Source organism: Paroedura picta, chromosome 10, assembly GCF_049243985.1.
Source record: "Paroedura picta isolate Pp20150507F chromosome 10, Ppicta_v3.0, whole genome shotgun sequence".
NCBI classification, from domain to species: domain Eukaryota; kingdom Metazoa; phylum Chordata; class Lepidosauria; order Squamata; family Gekkonidae; genus Paroedura; species Paroedura picta.
The window spans coordinates 34,281,536-34,304,338 of record NC_135378.1 but is presented as its reverse complement, the minus strand read 5'-3'; the positions used below and the strand labels follow the sequence as shown (position 1 = coordinate 34,304,338).

The window sequence follows — 22,803 nt, the reverse complement described above, 5'->3', positions numbered from 1 at the left end:
TTTTAAAGGAAAAAACTCAAGAAAAAGATATTCTTTTTTAACAGCAGCGGTTCTTATGCAAATTGCACCAAAATGTGGGAAAAGTTAAGATCTTCAATGCATTACTTAATAATATCATATAGTACTATAACATCATTAAATCATCAATGTCTTCTGTGTAGACACACACTGGCATTGTGTCTGCACAGGCTGGCTGCAGACATTTTCTTTCTAGCTCCAAAGCTCGGGAACCTTTCACAGTCAGCCAATACACAGGATTCCCCCCACAATGTGTCACATGCTCCTCAAGTAGGCACCCCTCTTCCCTCAGTTCCTGCTAAGCCACCATGAGCCTATCATGGCACAAATAGACTGTGTGAGAGCTCATGGTAGGGCAAGGAGGAAGGAATGTATATCTGCACAACAGATGTTGATGAACAACAGTTACAGGCAAGCATAACTCAGTTTTCATCTCCCACCTTATTGTGGAGCCCCATATTGGGACCATCAGCGAGCTATTTGCCAGAAGACGTAGGGTGAGTCTCTCACTGAAAAAAAGTCTGCAGAACAGCCTTGTCTACATTAGCTTCTTTTCTTTGCCTTCAGATCTAGGGCATAATGTCTCAAAAATATGTGTCAACTAGATTGCTGCCTTGCAGATATCCAGAAGGGGAACCTGCTGATGAAAGGCAGTTGATGACTCTTGTTCTCAGGCGGAAAACTGAGAGGAGATGATCCTCTAGATGCACAAATGGATGACAGCCCCTACCCATCTAGGTATGGACTGGGCTGATGCAGCTTTGTCCTTCTTGGAAACACAATAACTAAGAAATAATGCTTTATCCTTATGAAAAGGCCTAAATAATATAGGACAGCTATCCAAATATCAAGGGAATGGAGGGGTTTTTCTGCTTGTGAAAGTGGGGAGGAAACCCAGTACGACAATTTCCTGTGCTAGGTGGAACTTGGAAACAACTTAACGGAAGAAAATCTAGACTCAGGTGCAACACAACATATTCATTAAATATCATAAGGAAATGTAGATGAACTCTTAAGTGCTGCAAGTTCATTAACCCCTCCTGGCTGAGGTAGCCACTAAAAATACTACTTTCCTGTCTGAATCAGCACCCTCTTTTCTTTGAGGATATCTGAAAATGAGGTAAGGGCAAATCTTACTGCATGAAGTGCCAAAATATTATTACAGGGAGTTGGTTTGCATCACAAGCCAACCACCCTAAACTGAAAAACCTTGACAATCTTGGCAGTCCTAATCAATAAGGATGCATCTGTGAACCCAAAAACTAAATTGGACCCCCCCCCCCAAAAAAAAGAGAACAGGTGACAATCTTCACCAAACTGACTTAATACAAATGGAAGCTGCTAGAAAGTTTCTTATCCTCATTGAGGGAAGGGGGCTCCAGCTTTTGGTTGTGTGGGAATCCTGCACATGCACTGGCTTCGAAAAAGGTGGGGCACTCCTACCCTGGAGTTTTCTGAGCTAGAAAGAAAATGTTTGTGACTGGCCTGTGTGGGTGCACTCCTGATGTGGAGCTGCATAGTAAGATGGACGATGAACACAGGGCACCACAGACCGAAGAGCGCAAAACTACCATTCCACGCTAAGCACTTATCAGCCTGGACTTCAATTAACTTAGAAAAGTGTAACTCTGTTTAAAATGGTATTGTTAAGTCCCTAAAGAAATTCTAGTCCTCTTACATCAGCCCCTGGTAAATTTAAGTAATAGACTTGTTTTATTGTGGCAGTGAATACTTCATCTAAAGTTTTATCATATACAAACCTAAGTTGCTGAACAATGCTGCCTTATGTCTTGATTTTAGTGTGTAGCCTTAGCAGGTTATGTAGCTATACTGCATATCTATAAGCGTCCAACACAGCATTCAATATACATGCCTGTACTGTAAGAAGCTTCTGCAGTTTAATAAGATAAATGATTATAATGATTGCTGCTTATCAGAGAGAACCAGAAAAATATACATGCCTCTGATTTCTGCTATAAAATCTACATATTACACTTACAGTAGAAGAGAGGCACCCATCTAGCTAGCCGGTAAATATTTGGGAAGAAAGATTACTTTTAATAATCTGGCCAGAAACCCTCAAAACCAGTAGTGCATGACATGGCAGCTAGTCAGGAAGAGGAAGATTCATCCCTGCATATACACAACTGGCTTCACTGAATCCTTTCCAGTTGGGAAAGAAGATGCCAAATGTTCAGCTCACTCAGAGCAATCACACCAAAAACAGGGGGATGGGGAGGAACAGAACTGAAGTCTGCATAAATGTCAAGAGCCTCCGGGGAGGGCGGTATAGAAGTATGATAAATAAATAAATAAGAACTCTGTTTGTTTCTGCTGGCTTGCATCCATTTTGCTGAGAGAAAATGCCGGGTAATTCAGTAGCCAGTGCAACCCAGGCAGTATTCCTTTTGCATTTTACTGCTTAGTTCTCTGTAACACCTGTACATCCCCTCCCCATACTGTATTTTATTGGTAATTAAGAGAAGATACCCACACAACCAGGATCAGATCCATGATATTGGTGCATGCTATCAAAAACTAATCTACCACCATACGTTCTTTATATTAAGGCAGTACAGTGGTCAGGTAAAAATTTGTGCTGCCTGGAACAAAACGGTTAAAAGTGGATAAACTTAGCGGCCTCTTGAGCAAGAAAAATCAAGCTACAGTTTGTTAAAAGCTGGTTTGCTTAATTTTTTCAAACTTAATTTAATTACCTTCAGAAAAGGGATCACCTCTTTCATGATAGCTTTAATTTGCCGGTCAAGCTGCTGAGTATCAATTCGTGGACAAGGGACAGCAGATACTTCACTAGGTTGTTGAGCACAGTGACCTTCAATTGTATCTGACACTTTAAAAAGTAAAAAAAAAGTTAGCCAATTTCAGAATAGGTAGCAACTGCTACCTATAAGATTATGTAAAGGCTTTCAATTATTTTTAGCAAATACTTAAAAGTCCAAGGGTTGTGTTTCATCACCCCACACAGCCAAGAAGAGCGTATTTCTCCAGCACAAGAGCATTCTCCCATGCACAAGGCTTTTTCCTCTGTCAGAAGAGTCTCTTGTGCTGCCAGATGGATTGCACAGCTACAAACCCCAAGGATTGCACAGCTGATAACAGTAGGATATAACCTAATTTGTGTGATCACCATCTTTTCTGCTTGCTCTGCCCATAAAAGGGAATCATTTTCAGTCATTCTCGCCTCTCACAGAAGGCCCTCAACTTTGCTCCCATGTGCATACACATGCTTACTCAGAGAACAATGTTAAGGCACCTGAAGCCAAATATGGCCTGGTCTACTCATGCAGGCGAATATAGTAAAACTAGGCTAATTACTGCATTTTTATTCCACCTTTCTTGAAGGAACTCAAATAGTGGAGAATGTGGTTCTCCCCTCCAATTTTTACCTCATAATCACTCTGTGAGATAGGTTAGGTTGAAAGGAACTGACTAGTCCAAGCTTCATGGTTAAGAAGGGATTTGCCATATGCAAAACCCTGGAAAAAGGAACGCAGAAGTATTCATGTGCACACATACGTTTTTATTCCACCCTCACCCGCCTTCTTTATTGTTCTAACTGAAAAATTGGAAATTTTGGAGAACACTGAAAACACCTATGAAATATCCTCTCTTGTTTGAATTAAGTAAAATATTTTTAAGAAGACAAGATTTTACTTAACTGGAATGTGTAAGATGAAAAAAATTATGTGACAATCCAAAACATTAGATAATGTTGTACATATATGATTGAAAATTTGTTGACTATGAACTGTTTAAATTGTGGATAATTTTGTCCACAATTATATTATTGAATAATTTTCTCTTTAGTATTGGATATTTGTGCAATTTTAATTGTTGGAAATTGAGGCATTTATATTCTAAAATTTAATATGCAAAGTCATTTTAAAGGATTACATCAGTAATATACATCTAGGTTTAATAAGTAACTACTGCATAATTTTGTTTTTTAAGATCCTTTTCTGATCACAACATCGCACAGTATCTAGGAACGGGAGGTATGTGGGTCATAATTATGCTATGTAAAAACTTCCTGGAAATAACAAATTAGCACATCAGAAATAAATGTTTCTAGTTCATCGCTTCATATGTTGCATTAGTTTTTAGGGATTAATGGGAGAAAACTTTAAAAACTGTAAACCCCCAATGATATATATTTTACCACCTCAGCACTCTGCCACTGAAGACTGGACAATATTCTAGATGGGAGACTGTCTGAGAAGGCCACATGTGTTGCGGTGAGGTGCTTTGTAAAAAGGATGGAACAAAACTGTGCTAGATGTATGTATACATATAACCATACCTTCCGGTTTAGAAGCTGAAGCAACCTGGGGATTACTACCACAACCGTCTTCAGAGTCAAGATTACTGTCAGCTGCCATTTTTACTCGCTCATATTCCCTCATCCGAGCCAATGCCTGACCTAAATGAATCACAGTGTTGCCTATATTCAGGCAACAAAACCTTTTACAATATGTTTTAGTTCTGAAGTCAAACATTAGCACATAACATTTAAATATAAAAAAATAGAAGAACAAAGAGTACAATTATGTTTTGGTATACACCAGTGCAGAATAGTTTGATGTGAAAGTAGTTCAGATGCCCTATCAAAACAAACATCAAGTGGCTGTTGTATTTCATTTCAGCATAGGCTTTTATGCTTACCAAGATCATCAGTAGCAAAGGGCTCAAAATTTGAAGATGCAGACATAGTACTGCCATTGTCTGCATCGTTCTGTTCACATTCTCTACTGGCTCCTGGGTCAAAGTTCTTCTCAAATGTCTCCTTTAAAACATACAACAAACTGATAAGTATTTTCCCACAAATAACCTACCAAATACCAATTATCACTTAAAACTATATTTCTTTAAAATGTACTACATAGAGTCATAATTATGAACAAAGACCATTTGGTATAGTGGTTAAGAGTGGAGGCTTCTAATTTGGTGAGCTGGGTTTGATTCCCCTCTCCTCCACATGCAGCCAGACCTCGGGCTAAAGGTAAAGGTAAAGGTATCCCCTGTGCAAGCACCGAGTCATGTCTGACCCTTGGGATGACGCCCTCTAGCGTTTTCATGGCAGACTCAATACGGGGTGGTTTGCCAGTGCCTTCCCCATCGGGCTACTCAGTCCTAATAATGCAGTTCACAGAGCAGTCCTGTCAGAGCTCTCTTATTTCCCAGCCCACCTACTTCACAGGGTCTCTGTTGTGGGGAGAGGAAGGGAAGCTACTTTTGCAAGCTACTTTTGAGACTCTTCCTGGTAGTGAAAATGGGTTATAAAAACCAACTCTTCTTCTTCCATAGGAATATTTGTGATTCCTGCAAAAAGATTAGGCCTTTTCCGTAGTCTCTTGTTCAGAACTGAAACTGTGCTTCATGTTGAGCGTTAAAAGCAAATGTCAAGCTGACCATTGCTCACAGGGAAGATAAGGAGGAAGGGAGGGATTCACAGGTGCTGAGTACATGATCTGCCCTAGTGATTTCAAGGCTGCCCAAGTGGCCCGACACATTCCATCTTGCTATTAATGCAGATATTTGTGCAGAATCACACCAGCACAGGCTGTTAGGCACAAGTACTGATTCTTCATTCAAATTTTGTCCTTAGCTTGGAATACAACTAGTTTGGGACACTTTTTATCTGGGGTGGGACAGCATGGCCAGGCACCTGTTGTGTTGGACTCTGGAACTATCTTGGTCTCAATCCTGTTGAGGCAACCTCTGCATCAAATAACCATTGTTTGTAAAGAATATTAAGATCAGATATTTAGCTTTGTTATTTTATCATCGCTGCTCTTATTGTATATTCCTGCACATTGTTTTAATAAATGAATAGCTTTAATTTTATTTCTTGTGTTCTTGAATACCGTGGCTTCAATATCGATCTACTAATTTGGCCCAGGCTGGCTACAGCTACCAAAGTAACATGTCTCTGGAACTCACTTTGCAAGTGCAGAACCTTGCAGGATTAATTTCCTGTTCAGACTTGGGAGAGCTAGAGGCCTGATCCCTTGGTCTCATAACAGACTTTGGTTGGTTTGTTCTGCCCAACCAATCAACTCCCTTAACCCAAGCTCCCTGTCTTGTGGCGTTTGTGACAGTTCCTTCTTCAGTAGTTTCTTCTTGCATTCATATACATAACCTAACCATAAAACTTCATAAGTGGAGTCTCATCCTTTTGAATTCACTTTCTTAAGAGTAATGCCAATATCAAATAAAAGCAAACACCTGTCTGAGACAAGAGCTCTTTTCTTATAATACATGTCTGGATTAAGGGAGAAGCCTCACAAAAAGGAAGCCACAGGGTATATAAGCTATATGAGATGGATTAACAAAGCTCAGCCTTCTCCATATCTTAGTTAAGGAACACAATAGAGAGAGGAATATATGATTAATGGAAAAGTTGACAAGAATGACAAGGAAATGAGGAAAGAGCCTGGGGAACCTTGAGGATTCCCATGCACAGGCCCATCAAACAATATTTTACAGCTTTTTTTTAAGCAATGGGTTCTTATCACCATTGCATGATACATGGAAATTTTCAATTTATACTTTTATAAAGTATGTTGGTTGGATCCCACATTCTGTCAGTGATCCAGACCTGGAAAACTCAACTCCAGAATTCAGAGACACATTTGGACTGTGGAACTGCACTGAAGAGAGTGATTTCACCCCATCTACCTCTTTCATCAGAAGAGCTATGCTGAGCAAAGTTGACAATGTCACCTGCTTACCCCTCCTGAATACAATCCCCAACTTCAGCAATCAACTTTCGTAGATCTGAAATGGGCCGCTGGGAGGGCAGATTGTGGAAAAGGGCAGAATGTGAGCAGATCACAGGATCCAACCTGATGTCTTATTGATAATGAAGACTTTTCTACCATTCTCTTTTGAAGCCATTCCTCTACAACAAGTTTTACATACATTTCATCCATGTCTGATGACAGAAAGAAACACAGCTTTGTGGTCCTACCAAATTTCAGCATCAAAGCCTGTAAAGAGGTATATTTCACAATTAAATATTCCAAACATCACTTGAAAGAAACTTACATCGTCTGTAGTTGCAAGGCTTTCACTGGGTGTAAGTTCTGAATTGGATCCTACCCACGCTGTTGAGTTCAAAGGTTTTGGACATTCTGCTTTTGTGTTATCTTCAGATGTATGCCTTGCTACTATATCCTAATCAAAGCAATAGATCTGTTAACACTATTATTAGCAAAGAACACACACAGATGTGCAAACATTAAGTTTTTAACATACCTGTAATGCATAAAGTGCTCTTTGTCTCAAATAGTCTGAATTTAGCATCTGAAGTTCATGAAAAAGTTCAATTAGAAAATGAGGGCGAGATTCGTTTTGAGATATCAGTGTAGCTACTTCAGAATAAATGGTGTCTCTCAAAGCTTCAAACATAGAAAGATCACTGCCTGTTTCTGTAGAATGGTGAAGAAAACAGTAAGTACAATCGCCATTCTCTGTTGTTCCTACTGTAACATGAAAATATGGAGGGGCTGTTTCTTATGGGAGGGGGGCATCCAAGTAACTTTAAAGTGAGCAGTGGCAATTCCATGTGCCTGTGCATGACAGCTGAGATTCTAGCTATCATATATGTCTTGCACAAAGATTCAATTAGTTTCTACAGGTTATGCCTCATACATCACAAATATGTCATCTAAACTCTATACAAAAGGTCCTGCTAGAAAGCACAAGAAATCAGAGTGGATCTCTTGCCCAAGAGTGCAGCAAATACAGCAAAACACCACTATTGCCAAAAACTGCAGTAAAGGTATAACAAAACACCACTATTGCCTGTACGACCTGTAGCAATGTGTATTTGCTTGAAGCAACAGCACAATGAACTTGCTATACCTGTGCAACACTGCAATTTGGGATCAATTCATTAGTTGAGATGCAGTACACTGCATCCTAAACTTTGTGTCTCATTTTCAAACACACACTGCTTTAAATATTTATTGGAGCAGCAGTACATTTTCCTATTAGAGCTTTCCTTTCCTCCAGTAAAAACTGATACATTGTTCTTGAGAAGTATTCTTTTGTTATTATTTGTTATTAATTAGTTTTATATACTGCCACTCTCGGACCAGCTAGCTCGTGGCAGTTTACCGGCATGAAATAACAATAAAACCCCAAGCTGTAGTTGCTGTTAATCACCCAATGGACAAAAGGAGTGAACATTTTTTTTGGAACTGATAGTTCTTTTTGGACCCCTGTCACCAAGTAAAAAGGTAATTAGGTCATTGAAGTATACATCAGAATGAGCTTGCAAACACAGTGAAACTACACCTCCTGAGGTTAGCATGCAAAGGACATTCCAGAAAGATATGTGCTATCGTGTCCATCTTACCTAAGGGACAGGGGCAGCTTTGTTTTGAATAAGATAAATGTAAATTAACCCCTCATAACTGCCAAGGAATGAGTACTTAGTCTGGCCAGAAGGAATGCCCTTAACAAGCTGTGAGAAGACAACAGATAGGAAGTAGAATACCAAGCAACTGGGTTGAACAGGTGTGGCATGCTCTAAAGGTAGAGCTTTGGTGGATTGATTTTACACCATTTCTCACCAAAGCAAATGCTGCGTGAAAGCCCAGGGGCTGGATAGTGTCCAGGTTAACACTGAGAGCCAATAGTTTATAGAAAACAGCCTTATACCACTACATTAAGTGTAACTGCCCCACTAACATGTCAAGACACAATTAAATGAAGAGTCATATGACACCTTAAAACACAGTGGCTGGAGTGCATAACATGACAATCTTCAAGTCAGAAGAATGAACTAGATTAAGTTAGAAATTTGTGTTATGAACAGCAACAAGCTTGCATTGTCCAAGTCTCAAGCACAGCCTGCAGCTGTAATGATTGACAGTACAAGCAGCAGGTCACACAAAATATTTACAAATACTGGATTCTTACCTATCCTGAGATAAACACTGCTAGGCTTAAGCATTAGTGATTTCAACTAACTACCAACTGCTTAGTTTCTAAAACAGAGAGTAGGGCTCACACCTGCCTGCGAGGCCTGGTTTACACAAGCCAGAGAATTAAGTGGTAGAATGGAATACACCAGTTTGGAACGTAGGTGATAGATTCGTTCTAAATGTTCCTTCACATGATCAAAATATTCCTGAAAACTGGTACAATAGAGGGAAACCTGAAAACTTGGCAACTAGTACCTCTCCCCCTTCTTTCCCTTATTTTGTTTCTTTTCTCATGTAAGGAGTTTTTAACATGCTGAAGCATTTCAGAACCATCTTCCATCTGCACTCTGAAGTGGTGCAGTTCATTTTTCCACTACAGCATTCTACAGTTTTATTTTATTCTCCTGCTTTTATGTAAATCAGGCTTAAATTGACACACTCCCAGACGTGCACTGTGACAAATTAGGTACTTAATTATCTACTTGCTTTCTTATTTATTTTCCCATCTATACCACAGCCTTAATAACAGTGAACAATTTTTGCAGATTCACCACTTTTGCAGATTCACCACTTTACTTAAGTGTACTATTAGTTAATTTAATCAGCAAGGTCTGAGAAATGAAATTGACCAGAAAAAGAGGAAAAAATTAAGATAAGTTTAGAAGCTAAGCAGTTAATGCGTTACCTGGTGCTTCTATGCATGCATTTCTGTTAGATTGCTGCAGTATTCTCCTAGCATGTGCTGCAGGAAAGGGGGGTGGGAAGGATAGACAGTGATAAACACAAAAATGTGTGTCAGAAATAAAGGCAAGGCCTAATGAAATAATGGGAGAAAGTCCACTTAGTAATATTAAATTTTTCCTCCAAAGGAACAAGGACACTTAGGGAAAGCAAATCTCATTATCTTATAAAATCCCAGGAAAAAATATTCAAGGTTTCAAGAGGGATTTTTAAAAATATGGTATTTCTGGCCCAACAGCCCGTTTCCTGACATCAGAATTTATTACATTTAATTTGCCTACAATACATGTGAAATCACAACATTTTGGTAAATGTAAAACTGAATCAAGTGTTGGGACTAATCTAATCTCCCACAATTTCAAAGAAACCCAAAAGGGAAAGAGAAAAAACCCACACATACACACACCACGCTGGTAAAAAGGGACACTATCAGTTAAGTATTTTAGTAACATACTATCTAGTCTTAGTTCTTAAATGGAAGAAGTATGGCTCTGGCCTGCCTATAAGACCTGTTTTAAATGGAACTATATGGTTGTCTCTTCATGACATGAAGAGTTTATTGAGAAACCTGAAATTCTGCTTGCAAACACTTTCTTCCTTTAAAATACATGCCTGAATGTGTCCCTTCAAAAGTGAAAAAGTGCAATGCTGAACAGTACAGTACATGCAGGTGCAATCTCAGGAAACGAAGTGTTGATTGTTTTATACTTAAAAGAATACTAAAAATTAAACCTATGGTTCAATAAATACCATTAACATTTTAACATAATATAATGAAGCCGAGGCGATTTTTAAGATAAAATTAAATCCACGGTTACCTGTATCTAGTTGCTATTTCATTTATAGCTCCTTAAATATATTTGTAAATGTAGCCAAAATTCCCTGTACGTTCTAAGAACAAACAGTGCTTTCTCATCCATGCATACTTAGGTAGAGGTTTTATACTACAATAACAGTAAACAACAATGTAATTATGAAAAAAAGCTCTTGACTTGAATTTGATTAGTCACAAAACAAATTTTCTGAAGGAAAACTCTGCTAGGTTGTTTTAGTGAGAGTACCTGAGGACATTTCTGATGATCTACTGTATTTAATTATTTTTTCTAGTTGTTCCCGATTCTTTTTACTGAATATTTTTGCTTGGACAACTTCTTCCTTCCGAGTAGAGTGTCTGTTCCTATTGCCCTTGTAAGGTTCACCTGTACTAGAAACACTGGCACTTTCATAACCTTAAAGGAAAAGAGAATTTTTTTTTCAAACTCGGCTCAAAATTTCATTAAAAAGATGTTCTAGCATTCTAACCATCATAAAATTTCAAATACCGGCCAATTATTAGCACAGTTTAAAGGCCTCCTTTAACTTCATATAACCACTCCCCATGACAGCTGGCAGAAGAGGATTGACAGGTGGGGATCTGAACTAGCAACTGGGATAGTTGCCATCTCAGAAGGGGAGGAAGAATCAAGGGAATTGTGAGAGAGGCTGAAGGAAGAAAATTGTCACTGGGTGAGGGGCATGTCTGGCCAAGTTCTCCTTAAGCTAGTCACCTGACCTTCTTCAGTCCATTTCTAAGGAACCAAACAGCTGCAGGTATTAACAAAACTGAGAACAACAAATTGTATGTTTGCACACTGTGCACTTACCTTTCGTTTTAGGCCTGTTTTTAAAATGTGAAGTATTCCTTCTCTTACTCTTTGACTTTGGCGTTTTGTCTTTGGAAGCTAGACTGGCCTGTGCAGATGCTTTCCTGGGTTTGAATGTCTTTGTCACAGTAGTAGGATCTACTGGATCTGGCATGCTACTAAAACTCTCCAGAGATTCCTCATCAAATTCTCTTCTCCTGCTGGTGTCAGGTTCATTTCTGTGATTAACACTGACGGAATTTTGTACTGGAACTGCAAAGCCAGTCTTGAGGAACAACTGGTTCTCTTTTTCTCCATCCTGATGGTCATTTACCCAAGTCAGTCTACTGTTCTCCCCTTCCTCTTCAAGCTGCTTCACACCTCTTAATAGAAAAGGAAAACCGATTCATTTGAAAATACATACTTCCCTATAGAGACCTGCTTAAAGGATGGTGGACAACTAATAGAACAAAACTATTGAGAATCCAGCACATAAAAGTGGCATAAAACAAGCACCAAGTAGCCTAAAATAATATAGATAAAACTATATTCAGGCTAGGAACAAACAGTGGAACTGACCCATTCTGGACTCCGTGGGGACGCATTGGGCCTGCTTTTCTGGCCGCACCGAAGCCGGGACCTCAGAGGGGAGTGGGGAAAGCCAACGGTGCGTCGGGGCTGCTCCTTTCGCCACTCCACGCCACGCCCGGGGGGGGGGCAGGAAAGGCTTGGCCGCAGCACAAAGAGCAGGCCCGGCGTGTCACAGACGCGCTGGGCCTGCTTCTGTCGCTGCGCTGAAGCCGCCAAATAGGGGGGGAGAGGGGCCAGCGGGGGGGGGCCTGCAAGAAGCCCTGCGAGCCCCCCTGCCCCACATGCTAGCGCCCACTGTATTTAAAAATAAAATGGGCTTTGCCCCTAGTTACAGATATAATCAATTAGCAGGGCAATCCTAAAGAGTTACACCTTTTTAAACCCATTCAGGGCCTAGAAGGTTGCAACTCTTCAGGAGTGCACTGTACACTGTAATGTTCTATTATTCGTTTAATGCATACTTCCTTGCATGGTTTTTGCCAATTTCCCTTCCCCACCTGCAGCTTTTCCCACCACATTGCACCACTGTGTGTATCCCCACACCCCTCTGGAGTAATTGTGCAACAGTACAGTGCTTTCGTAGTCACCAAATCCTACTTCATTTTATGAATTAGCACTAAAGTGAGAATAGTCATTTCCCACCCCACCCCACCATAAACCAAAACTGAAGTTAGGTGCTCTAAGTCTGGAAATAAAGTAGAACTTACAGGCACAGCTAGATCAAAGTCAAGCCATGTAATCATTTACATGAAAGTGGCCTTTGTAATACCAACAAACCTAAAGTCTTACATCACTATACAGATGCCTCTTTCAGTATGAAGCATAGTATATCTGAGAACAGCACAAGAAAAGGCATGCATGTCCTGAACTTTAATTCTATTCCTCAATCTTTTATGTCTAATATGGATTCTGATGTGCTGTTGCTCACAGACAAAGGCTCAGTTGAAACTCCAGTACCTTGGCTTTTCTGCTCCAGCACTGGGACTACTTTCAAAGGGCTTTGGAAATGCCATATATTCAGTTTTCCCAGTAGTGTTATGTTCTAGGGGTGGTTGTTGCTGCTGCTGCTGTTCACTAGTCCGAGCAGTATAATTGTGTGGAAAGTCACCCAAGCCAGATGGAAACATGGAACCAAAGTTGATACCTGTGGCAAAAATAACAGGTAGAATATATGGGATTACTTGATCTTATCCTCACAGCCACCTATGAGATAATGCAGTGATTTAGTAGAATGATTTGTTAAGGGCACCCAGTGAGCTTCCTGGTAGGATGAGAGGGGCACAGTGGCAGTACTACTGCTCTGGTCTCAACAATGTGAGATGAACAGATTTTTAAAGGTGAGCAAAATAACTGACAATATACACTGCCTTGTGCAGAAGTTGTAGTGACTCAAACTATTTGAATTGGAATGTTTTACTGGTTTCAAGCACTACTGAAGCACCCAAGTCACTGGGCCCATTAAACATACTATTCCTTGTTTTAACTGAACACTGTAACAACAAAAAAGGGAATAAAGTAACCTAATGTGTATACCCAAGCTAGGAACCCAAATGGTTGAGCAGCAGCAGAATATATATTAAATGCAAATATTTATTTCAATACATGTGCACGTGACAAGGAATCAGAAAACCAAACGTATCCAAAAACATCAATTAAGCGTCTTTAATTGGAGCCTGTAGAGGGCAGGCATGTAGAACAAGCTGTTATTCTTACTTCCTATTTGTTATGTCTAGCCTTTGTAATCAAATGATTGTGTAAACCAAGGTTTTTACTATATTATTTTTCCCCAGTTTTACAAAGATTAAGCCAGAAATACAATAGTTAAACTGTCTTCAATAAATGTTACATTTATTGCACAGATCTACACTTTAGTTTATTTTAAAGAAAAGAAAGGAACACGTTATAATGAAATAAACTGGAAAGGACTAGAAAAGGTTTCTTCCAGAGATAAATATGAAAAAAAAAGCAAAACCCGGATTTATTTAGTTATTAAAACATATAGTTTAGTTATTAAAACATATAGTTATTAAAACATGAGCCTTCGGGGAGGGCGGTATATAAATCTAAATAAATAAATAAAAATATATATTCTGCCTTTCCTCTTGGTTTAAGGTGGAGGAAGTTTGCAACAAATTAGCTTGCATTTCTAATGAATTCCAAATTATTTTACAGAGCCCAAGAGTCCTACCTGGTGGGAAAGGAGAAAAATTTGCAAACCCAGGCATGTTAAAAAGATTCATTGTTGGGGAAGGAAAGCTTAAGGGACAAAACGCAGTTGGTGAGGGAGGTGGTGGTGCCTGGCTGCTTTTCTCTTTCTTTGGTGTTCTTTCTTGCTTCTGCTGCTGCTCTTGTTGGCGCATTAGATCATTTAACATTTGCTTCAACCTGTGAAGATAACAGCAGTTTTGGGGTAGCATTACATAAAAAGACATCTAGGTAGGGTTTCATTTCAATAAATAACAAATGCATACGCGAATATTCTCCCACTGCAAAGCATCCTCCAAGGGCATCTGTGTGCAGTCTCTGTTAGAAAGGGAATTCATCTACATTCCTTAGAGGTTGAGGCTCACTGGCAGAGCATCTGCTTGGCATGCAGAAGGTCTCAGGTTCAAATTTCCTGGAAGCTCCAGTTAAAAGAATCAGGTAGGAGGTGATGGGAAAACCCTCAGCCTGAGACTCTGGAAAGCTGCTGCTGGTCTGAGAAGACAATACTGACTTTGGTTACCAAGAGTATGATTCTGTATAAGGCAGTTTCATGTGTACGTGTGTGTACGTGTGTGTGTATGACAAACCAACAATTTTTTTCCACCTTGAGGCCTGCCAGCCAGGTGAAGGTCTCTTTCTTTTTGCTACTGTTTCTCTGGCCAAGACACACTCTGGCATTTCTTCCTCTAAGAACAGACTGAACTGTCACAGACCTGACTATTAATGTTATAGACTCTTGACTTATAAATTTGGCAATATTCTTTGTGTTCCATCCTTGGAAAAGATAACTATGAATTAAGGGGTGCGTACATAGTACTAAGAAGAAACACATCAGATTTGAAACCATTATTTCTATAGGAAAGTCATTCTAAACTCAGAGGTACTTGCATCATACATTCAGAGGGAATACATTAAACGATAGAGGCATAATGAGTTTCACAAAACTGGATCTATATATGGTAACAACATCAAAAGCACCCCTGAATATCTCAGACATGGGTTGCTTATGACTATTTAATCTTTCTGAAAGTCTTTTGGTGAGAATCTTAGAAATTCTATTTAATCTTTTAAATTTAAGATAAGCATTAGATAAGATGCTTTTCTAATTTCATTAACACATGCAAGTGTTTCGTTGCATCACGGTTCTTTTACATTTAATTATTTCAAGAGTCTTTTTGATTGATTTTAAATAAAAAGCTTTAAAAGGTAACATGAGTGAGCTCTGGCAGAGATATAAGGTTTCCACTTAACACTTGGAACAAATAAAATTCTGACCTTTTCAGTCAGGGCTGACATACTCTAGAGATTAGTTATAGGCGAAAATAATTTCAGTACAGCCTGTTATTTAGTGGTAAACAGGGATAGCACAAATTGGTTCATGCACAAAAAGCTAGCCCAAATTTGGCCTAATTTGGAGCCTCAGGATTCATGTTCATGGATTTTTAACTGATTTTGTCAGTTTGGCTGTTTGGGCCATTTAAGCAGCACAACTGACCTATTAGGTTTAGCTAAGCAGCACAACTGACCTATTAGGTTTAAACGGCTGCCAGCCATTTATTTATTTGATTTTTAAGCTGCCCCTCTCTGACAACGGCCTCATTTAAAACCTATATTTCAGCCTAACAGCTTGGAAGCAGAGAAAGTAAAACTGACCAGGAAAATGGCTGCTAGCCATTTCAATCTAGCAACAGGGTTGGTCCATGGGGCAGGTCCACCTATCAGCTTTTAGATTTCAATGTCTGTCAACCATTAAACCAGTTTCTATCCCTCCTCCATTTAGAAGTATGTTCTGGGCATTTTTGGTTCAATTTAGAGTTTTTTTCGGGGGCTGTTCTGAACGCTGAACCAAACCAGAATATAAACTTCACCTCTGCTCGGTTGAAGAAGCTGGAATACTTCTTCAGAGAGAATGAGTACCCAAGATTCCTGTGTGCAAGAAATGTCATCCAATCGAATCTAGATTCCCAAATAAAGAATGCAATTCTAATTCTCAAACAGATATGCTAAAAATCATTTTCTGGCAATTCCCTTCATCAAGAAGGCCTTTCCATACTTCTAAGCCTTTTATCATAAAAATGTGACTAGCAAACACACAGGAACTATTTCCAACTGTTGAAGAGCAGCAGACATATTTCTTGCTGCCTCTGGTCCCAGATGGAATACAAACACAGAATTCACAAACAATACAACTGATTAAGGGCCCACACTGCATTAAAAAAAGTCAAGAGACACTCTACACAAGGGGTAGTCAACCTGTGGTCCTCCAGATGTTCATGGACTACAATTCCCATGAGCCCCTGCCAGCTTTTGCTGTCGGGCTCATGAGAATTGTAGTCCATGAACATCTGGAGGACCACAGGTTGACTACCCCTGCTCTACACAGCCTGTAGCATGTTAATGGAATTTTGTTTGGTATCTGCAAATTCTATTTCTTCAGCCTATTTTTGGAAGGGATAAAACATGACTGGATCTTAATTAACCCTAGGTTCCAATGTAACTGTCAGAGGATAATTATCTGTATGCAAGTGCACCAGAACTCCGATGTGAAAGGACTTCCCTCAATATAAAGGACAGACCATTTTTCTGTATCATCATCGCATATTCAGTTTTTGTGAGAAGGGAAGGCTATCATATGCATACCTCTGGACATTATTTTGTTGCCAAGTCAGTTGTGTATAGCACTGATTCAACTGGTGCATTATGAGATGAACTTGAGGTGAAGCAACGTTACTTGGCATCACACTGTATGGGCCAGTGAGCAAGGTTTGCAAGAGACAGGAAAGAGTCTGTAAAAAAACCAACAAAAAATGTCAGTGTATTTTCCAAGTCTAAATCAAGTTCAAATTATTTATTTATTACATTTATATACCATTCGACTGGCCGGCTACCTTCTTGACCTGAGCCTTGAGTGTTAAGGCGGCATCGATAGTCACCCCCAAATTCCTGGCTTGGGGCACGATCCTAAGTTGCATCCCTGCCAGGGAGGGTAAGTGTACTTCCTCACCTGGTCCCCTATGACCCAACCACAGAACCTCTGTCTTGGCGGGGTTGAGTTTCAGGCGACTCTGCTCGAGCCATTCAGCTACGGCTTTCAAACATCTGGTGAATGGATCCGGGGGGAGTCTGGGCAGCCATCCATAAGGAGAAAGAGCTGGGTGTCATCAGCATACTGATGGCATCCCAGCCCAAAGCTCACCAGCTGGGCCAGAGGGCGCATAAAGATGTTAAATAGTGTGGGGGAGAGCACAGAGCCTGAGGGACCCCACATGGGAGCCAGTAAGGGCCCGGTAGCTCCCCTCCCGCTTCCACCCCTCTGAATCCTGTTCTGGAGGAAGAGGCGTATCTAGCTAAGAGCTGTGCCCCTTTCCCCATCCCAACGAGTCGGTGTGCCAGCAGTTCACGATCGACCACTTCGAACGCGGCTGTCAGATCTAAAAGAACAAGCACGGTATATCTGCCCCGATCCAGCTGGCAACGGAGATCATCCAGCAGGGCGACCAACATAGTCTCCACCCCGTGGCCAGGACAAAAGCCAGACTGATATGGCCCTTTTACTGAAAAGGGCCTCATATAGTAAAAGATTCTCTCTGAGGTATATCGAATTCTGGTCATCAAAAGTTTTAGATTTCAATACTAGCACCTTTAACTGGATTCAGAAACACTCAGGAAGACACTGCCCCCAAATAATGGTTTAGGATAGAAACTGTCATTGCTGAATTAGCAAAATGCAGAGCCAGACAACATCAGAATACTGAGGACTAGGAGTGTGCATTTGGCTGGATCCGAGTTAAAAAAAATACCTGAAAAATATTTAAACTGTATTTTTCAGGTATTTATGAAGCCAAATATAGATCAGAGAATCTTACCAGCTACAGGTACAGCTAATCCTGAATAAAGCTGAATTGTTTGGCTTTCTTCCTGGGTATATTTGGCTAAACCAAATCACTGGTAGTAGAAAGGTTAATAGCAGGGGAAGTCAACCTGTGGTCCTCCAGATGTCCATGGACTACAATTCCCATGAGCCCCTGACAGCAAAAGCTGGCAGGGGCTCATTGGAATTGTAGTCCATGAACATCTGGAGGACCACAGGTTGACTACCCCTAGTTTACAGGACTGCAAAGAGACTTCCAGTTTTCCTCCAGGGCTCTTTCTCACTTTTTGTTAATTTCCAGGGCAACAGGAGAGAGAGGTGAATCTCTTAATTTCAATGGCAAAAGCAGCTTAGAGCCAATTATTGCAACACTTTTGCAAATGGTATTACTTTGCAGGTTTGCAACTTGCAAGGCTGCTGTTGGTTTCAGATGTGAAGTCCAACTAAGTAATTACCTTGTTTTCCTCACCCATATCCCAGGGAAAAGGAGGAGGGGAAGGGGAGCAGTGGCAATCTGGCTAATAGAATTTCAGGTTAGGAGCACTGTTTTTTAGCCAATCTTTTTCTAAAAAAATTCTTCTGTTCATGGGCAAAGTACATAAAAACATGTGTCTGGCTCAGCTAGGGTTGGAGAGTGTGCACTGGCTTTAGCTTCTGCTCCTGCTGCCTGAGAGACCCTGAGCTGTAGATTTCAGATCAGTTTCTGCCTGCTTACATGGAGAAGAGTGAAGATAACAACTTGCTTGACTGAACAAGAACAGATGGAAACCCCAAAAAGAACCAACTTCTGTGACTGGCTAAAGAGCAGTGTTCCCCCCATCTCCAATTTGATGTGCTAAACCAACAATTTTGCAATTTGGATACCTGCAAAGTAATGCCATTTGCAAAAGCATTGCAATGATTAACTCCAGCTCACCATAAGGTGCTTTTGCCATTGGGCTGCAGAGATGCCTCACCTCTCTGTATTATCTATATTAGTAGCTGACCAGATTCTCTAATCTGTATTCAGCTTTAAAAATACCTAAATGCACGTCTCTGATCTTGGCTATCACACCTGTGGCATTCCAAGGTGGATCAAATCCAGGCATCTTAGTGATGGGGAAATGGAGGAAGAAGAAAGAAAAGAAAGTTTCTCTATTCACCTGCTGGTCCTGCATTAAAGTTTGACAAATATTAACACTGAATTCAAGCTGTTTCTTCAGCTGGTTAATCTGTTCTTGCCATTGTTCTTTCTCTTCCACGTATGACAGTTCAGACATCCAGCGATGGTTTTCTTGCCGCCGCATGCTGAGATTCTGTTGCTGCCTTGCTTTAGTCAGGGGACGATAATTTCCATCTGCTGAAAGAGGACGAGGATTCTTCCAGCTTGAAAGAAAGTTACATCAAATATTTTAGATTTAAAAGTTCTGAGTTCAGTACAAAAAAACTTCATACAGATTTTAAATTTGAGCATTACTTAGAAAGCAAAAGTCTGGATACAGAGCAAATGCATGTGGAAAATAATCTAGATCCCCCCCCCCCCTTCTCCAATCCTGGATACAGAGCAAATATATTTCAAAAACCATCTTGATTTCCCCCCCCCCGAATCATGGGGAACCCCCCCCCCACTTAGTTTCAAGCCTCCTTTACTCTACCTTGTTAGTCTTACCCCTCCCATTAATGAGATGCAGTGTCTGGACTTCTGTAACTCGCTCTATGCAGGCCTACCCTTATCCTTGATCCAGAAACTACAGCTGGTACAGAACACCATGACCAGGATTCTCACTAATACACCATGGAGATCCCACATCTGGCCTATATTCCAACAACTCTGCTGGCTCCCAGTTGAATTCCAGATTACCCTTAAGGTTTTGGTAATCACCTTTAAGGCCATACACGGTATGGACCCAGTGTCTCCGAGGGACTGCCTTCTTGCCTATACCCCCCAAAGGGCCTTTTGCTCTGCCACCTCCAATTGGCTGCGGATCCTTGGCCCCAGAGAAACTCGCCGGACCTCAACAATGGCCAGGGCCTTCTTGGTCCTGGCCCCCACCTGGTGGAACTAGCGCCCTGAAGAGATCAGGATCCTGTCAGAAATCTCACAATTTCACAGGGCTTGCAAAAGGGAGCTCCTCCACCAGGCATTTGCTTGAGGCCGATTAGCCCCAAAACACCCACTGGTCCCCCAGACACCCCCTCCCATGACCGAAGAATCGGACCAACCCTAAGCTGTGTCAATGGTCCTGATTGTTGTATTTGTTGCAATGTTCTATGTAATTACCCCATGATATTATATGCAAGCCGCCCAGAGTCATATGGAAAGGCAGTATAAAAATCTAAAATAAATAAATAAATATGTATGCTTGGAATTATATCTTAATACGGGTATCCATCACTGTTGTTGCAGCCCTAATGATACTGTGATTGCCTGAAAAATAACTGTTCTTCTCAATAAAACTTGATCTCAGCAGATTCCATGTCTCAGTGGTTCTTCCAGTCTTGTCAAGGAGCTTTGTTATCCAACAATCCTCTAGTTACTGCTTGTACTATGTCATTCCCTTGAGTTGGGCATAAATCGTAAGACAGCAGCTGCTTTTTCTCACAGGACTGAGGAGGCAAAAGAAAGAAGCCTTCTTTATCCCTAGTGTGAATTCCATGTGGATTGGAAAGTGGGTCTCAGTCACAGACCCCCATCTAGGACATGCCTTCTCAACCATACTTGGTAACAGATTTTAGAAGATGGGCAACAACAAAATTCACCCTAATAGCAAGCTGATAGAAGTAAAGAAAAGTCAGAATTGGATACACTTTTCCATTTCAAAAGTTACAGCCATTCAGGAGTAAATACAGTAGTACAAAATACATTACTGCAAACAATTTAATCAGGAAATACTGCCTAATTACAATAAGAATATGCAACTAACCTGTCCTTATCGTCCTTCACAAAATATGTACTCTGATCGACATTAGGACACATGGAAAACTCATTTGAACTAGATTCTTGCTCTTCTTCCTCTTCTGCTTGACCAAGTCCATCAGACACGTATGCATCTTCATCTCCTTCATCTTCATCTAAAGCACACTGAGTGGACCCTCCCCACGTTGCCATTGTCCTAGTATATACATATATTACATATTAAAAAATAAGTAATTTTGCTGCCAAAGCATAATACAAGGAATAATTTTACACCACGTACAGTCAGTAATGGTCATGTACATTCAACAGTTTGGAAATATGGTCCTTCATTTGTTCCTTTTCTTTTAGGAGTTCTACAATACCAAAGTGATACTGAAGCAGCAGTTTTCCATTCATAACTTTATAGGAGGACTCCTCAACAGGAACATATTTCACCATTTTATAGCCTAACAGTGTACCATGGACCCAGCCAGTAGTGAACAGCAGCAGAACTGGCTATAAAACCATCAGCCTGGCTATTAAGCACACAACAACTGTTCAAAAGTCACTGACATTTTCAGAGATGAAAGATCCCTGCATAAAAGATTCTTCCAAGAATTTGAGGCTACTCATACTGTTCATTACATTTTGACTGTTTAAGTCAGGGGTAGTCAAACTGCGGCCCTCCAGATGTCCATGGACTACAATTCCCAGAAGCCTCTGCCAGCATTCACTGACAGGGGCTTCTGGGAATTGTAGTCCATGGACATCAGGAGGGCCGCAGTTTGACTACCCCTGGTTTAAGTACTGACACAACTGATTATCTTTCACCAACAAAGCATCGAAGACATGAAACTCGCAGCAATATCATGATAGTACGGGTGGGCATTCAGGGTTACCTGAACAAAAAATATGCATTAGGGTTTTCTCTGGAAAACTGAGAAAACCCCCCCAAGAAAATTCTAAATATATTTGGGAATTATACTAGTAGATCCAAAAACAGTAGAGAGGCAGAAGCAGATAATTCCTGCCTCTTAGCTGTTTTGTCTACTGTAGTCCATTTAAACTTTATGAGAAAAGACAGTCCGAGGACCAGATGTGCCGGGGGGAAGCCAACTGTAGGGAACAATCTGCTAGTTGTGGCACAGCAGATCCTGGGGTCAGTTTCTCCTGCAGCACAGTTTAAACTGCGCTGCTGCAGGAACAACCATCCCAGCTAGGATCTGCATGCAGCAGGGAGAAACCTCTCTGCGGCACACAAATCTTGGGACCAGCATCCCCCCAACTGAGCCTATAGGGAGAGGTCTCACTACAGAATCAGCTCCTTGGTAAAGTCTCTTAAGCACTCTGCTTTAAACTGGGTTGCCCAACAGAGTTTACAGGGAGAACTCTCCCCACAGGATTGGCTCCTTGTCGGGGCTTTGTTGGGCAGTTAGTTTCAAGTCATCTTCACAGCACAGCCCCAGATGAGCCTGTAGGGAGAATTCTCCCTGCAGGATCTGCTACTTAGCCAGCTCTTTGGGACAATTCGGTTTAAAGGAACCATGCTAAAGAGCCCCAACTGAGCCACGGCTCAGCTGTTTTTAGTAGTTTTGCTGCTGCTTTTTCTTGGGGGTTTTTGGTTCAACTCAATTTGATCTGAAAACATTTGAGATTTCCAAACAAATCCCAGATCTGAATACTACACTGGCACTGGAATCCAGCTTTCATCAGGAATCCTGAATTTGGGGGAGGGGGGGCGGCAATAGACTTGATCCAAAAAAAAAACACCAGGTGAAAACTGTACAACCCTATTCAACAGGAATCAACCCAGAAGTTGCCTCATTACTTGTAACCTGCTGAGAGCCCAGCATCACTGGGAGTGGCAGAATATAAATCCAAAACTAAATAAACAATAAATTATAATAGAGAAAGCAATGCCCAGAC

At 40.7% G+C, this 22,803-nt stretch overlaps 1 protein-coding gene across 12 annotated transcripts in view; it reads right to left on the bottom strand.

The window, feature by feature from the left end:
• Nucleotides 1-22,803, bottom strand: part of PCM1 (pericentriolar material 1) — a 60,841-nt gene that overhangs the window by 9,756 nt on the left and 28,282 nt on the right. For 9 of the 12 annotated variants that reach the window (XM_077302119.1, XM_077302117.1, XM_077302121.1 and 6 more), the window contains 13 exons: nucleotides 20,906-21,094; nucleotides 19,145-19,367; nucleotides 16,772-16,917; nucleotides 14,115-14,311; nucleotides 12,884-13,070; nucleotides 11,357-11,718; nucleotides 10,775-10,942; nucleotides 9,658-9,714; nucleotides 7,297-7,469; nucleotides 7,087-7,215; nucleotides 4,702-4,822; nucleotides 4,340-4,480; nucleotides 2,736-2,869 (listed from right to left, as the gene is read on the bottom strand). In XM_077302119.1, coding sequence (XP_077158234.1) covers nucleotides 2,736-2,869; nucleotides 4,340-4,480; nucleotides 4,702-4,822; nucleotides 7,087-7,215; nucleotides 7,297-7,469; nucleotides 9,658-9,714; nucleotides 10,775-10,942; nucleotides 11,357-11,718; nucleotides 12,884-13,070; nucleotides 14,115-14,311; nucleotides 16,772-16,917; nucleotides 19,145-19,367; nucleotides 20,906-21,094 — 2,227 coding nt within the window. The remainder of the gene's footprint in view (nucleotides 1-2,735; nucleotides 2,870-4,339; nucleotides 4,481-4,701; nucleotides 4,823-7,086; nucleotides 7,216-7,296; nucleotides 7,470-9,657; nucleotides 9,715-10,774; nucleotides 10,943-11,356; nucleotides 11,719-12,883; nucleotides 13,071-14,114; nucleotides 14,312-16,771; nucleotides 16,918-19,144; nucleotides 19,368-20,905; nucleotides 21,095-22,803) is intronic. The other 3 variants (XM_077302123.1, XM_077302130.1, XM_077302128.1) reach the window with 1 other exon arrangement.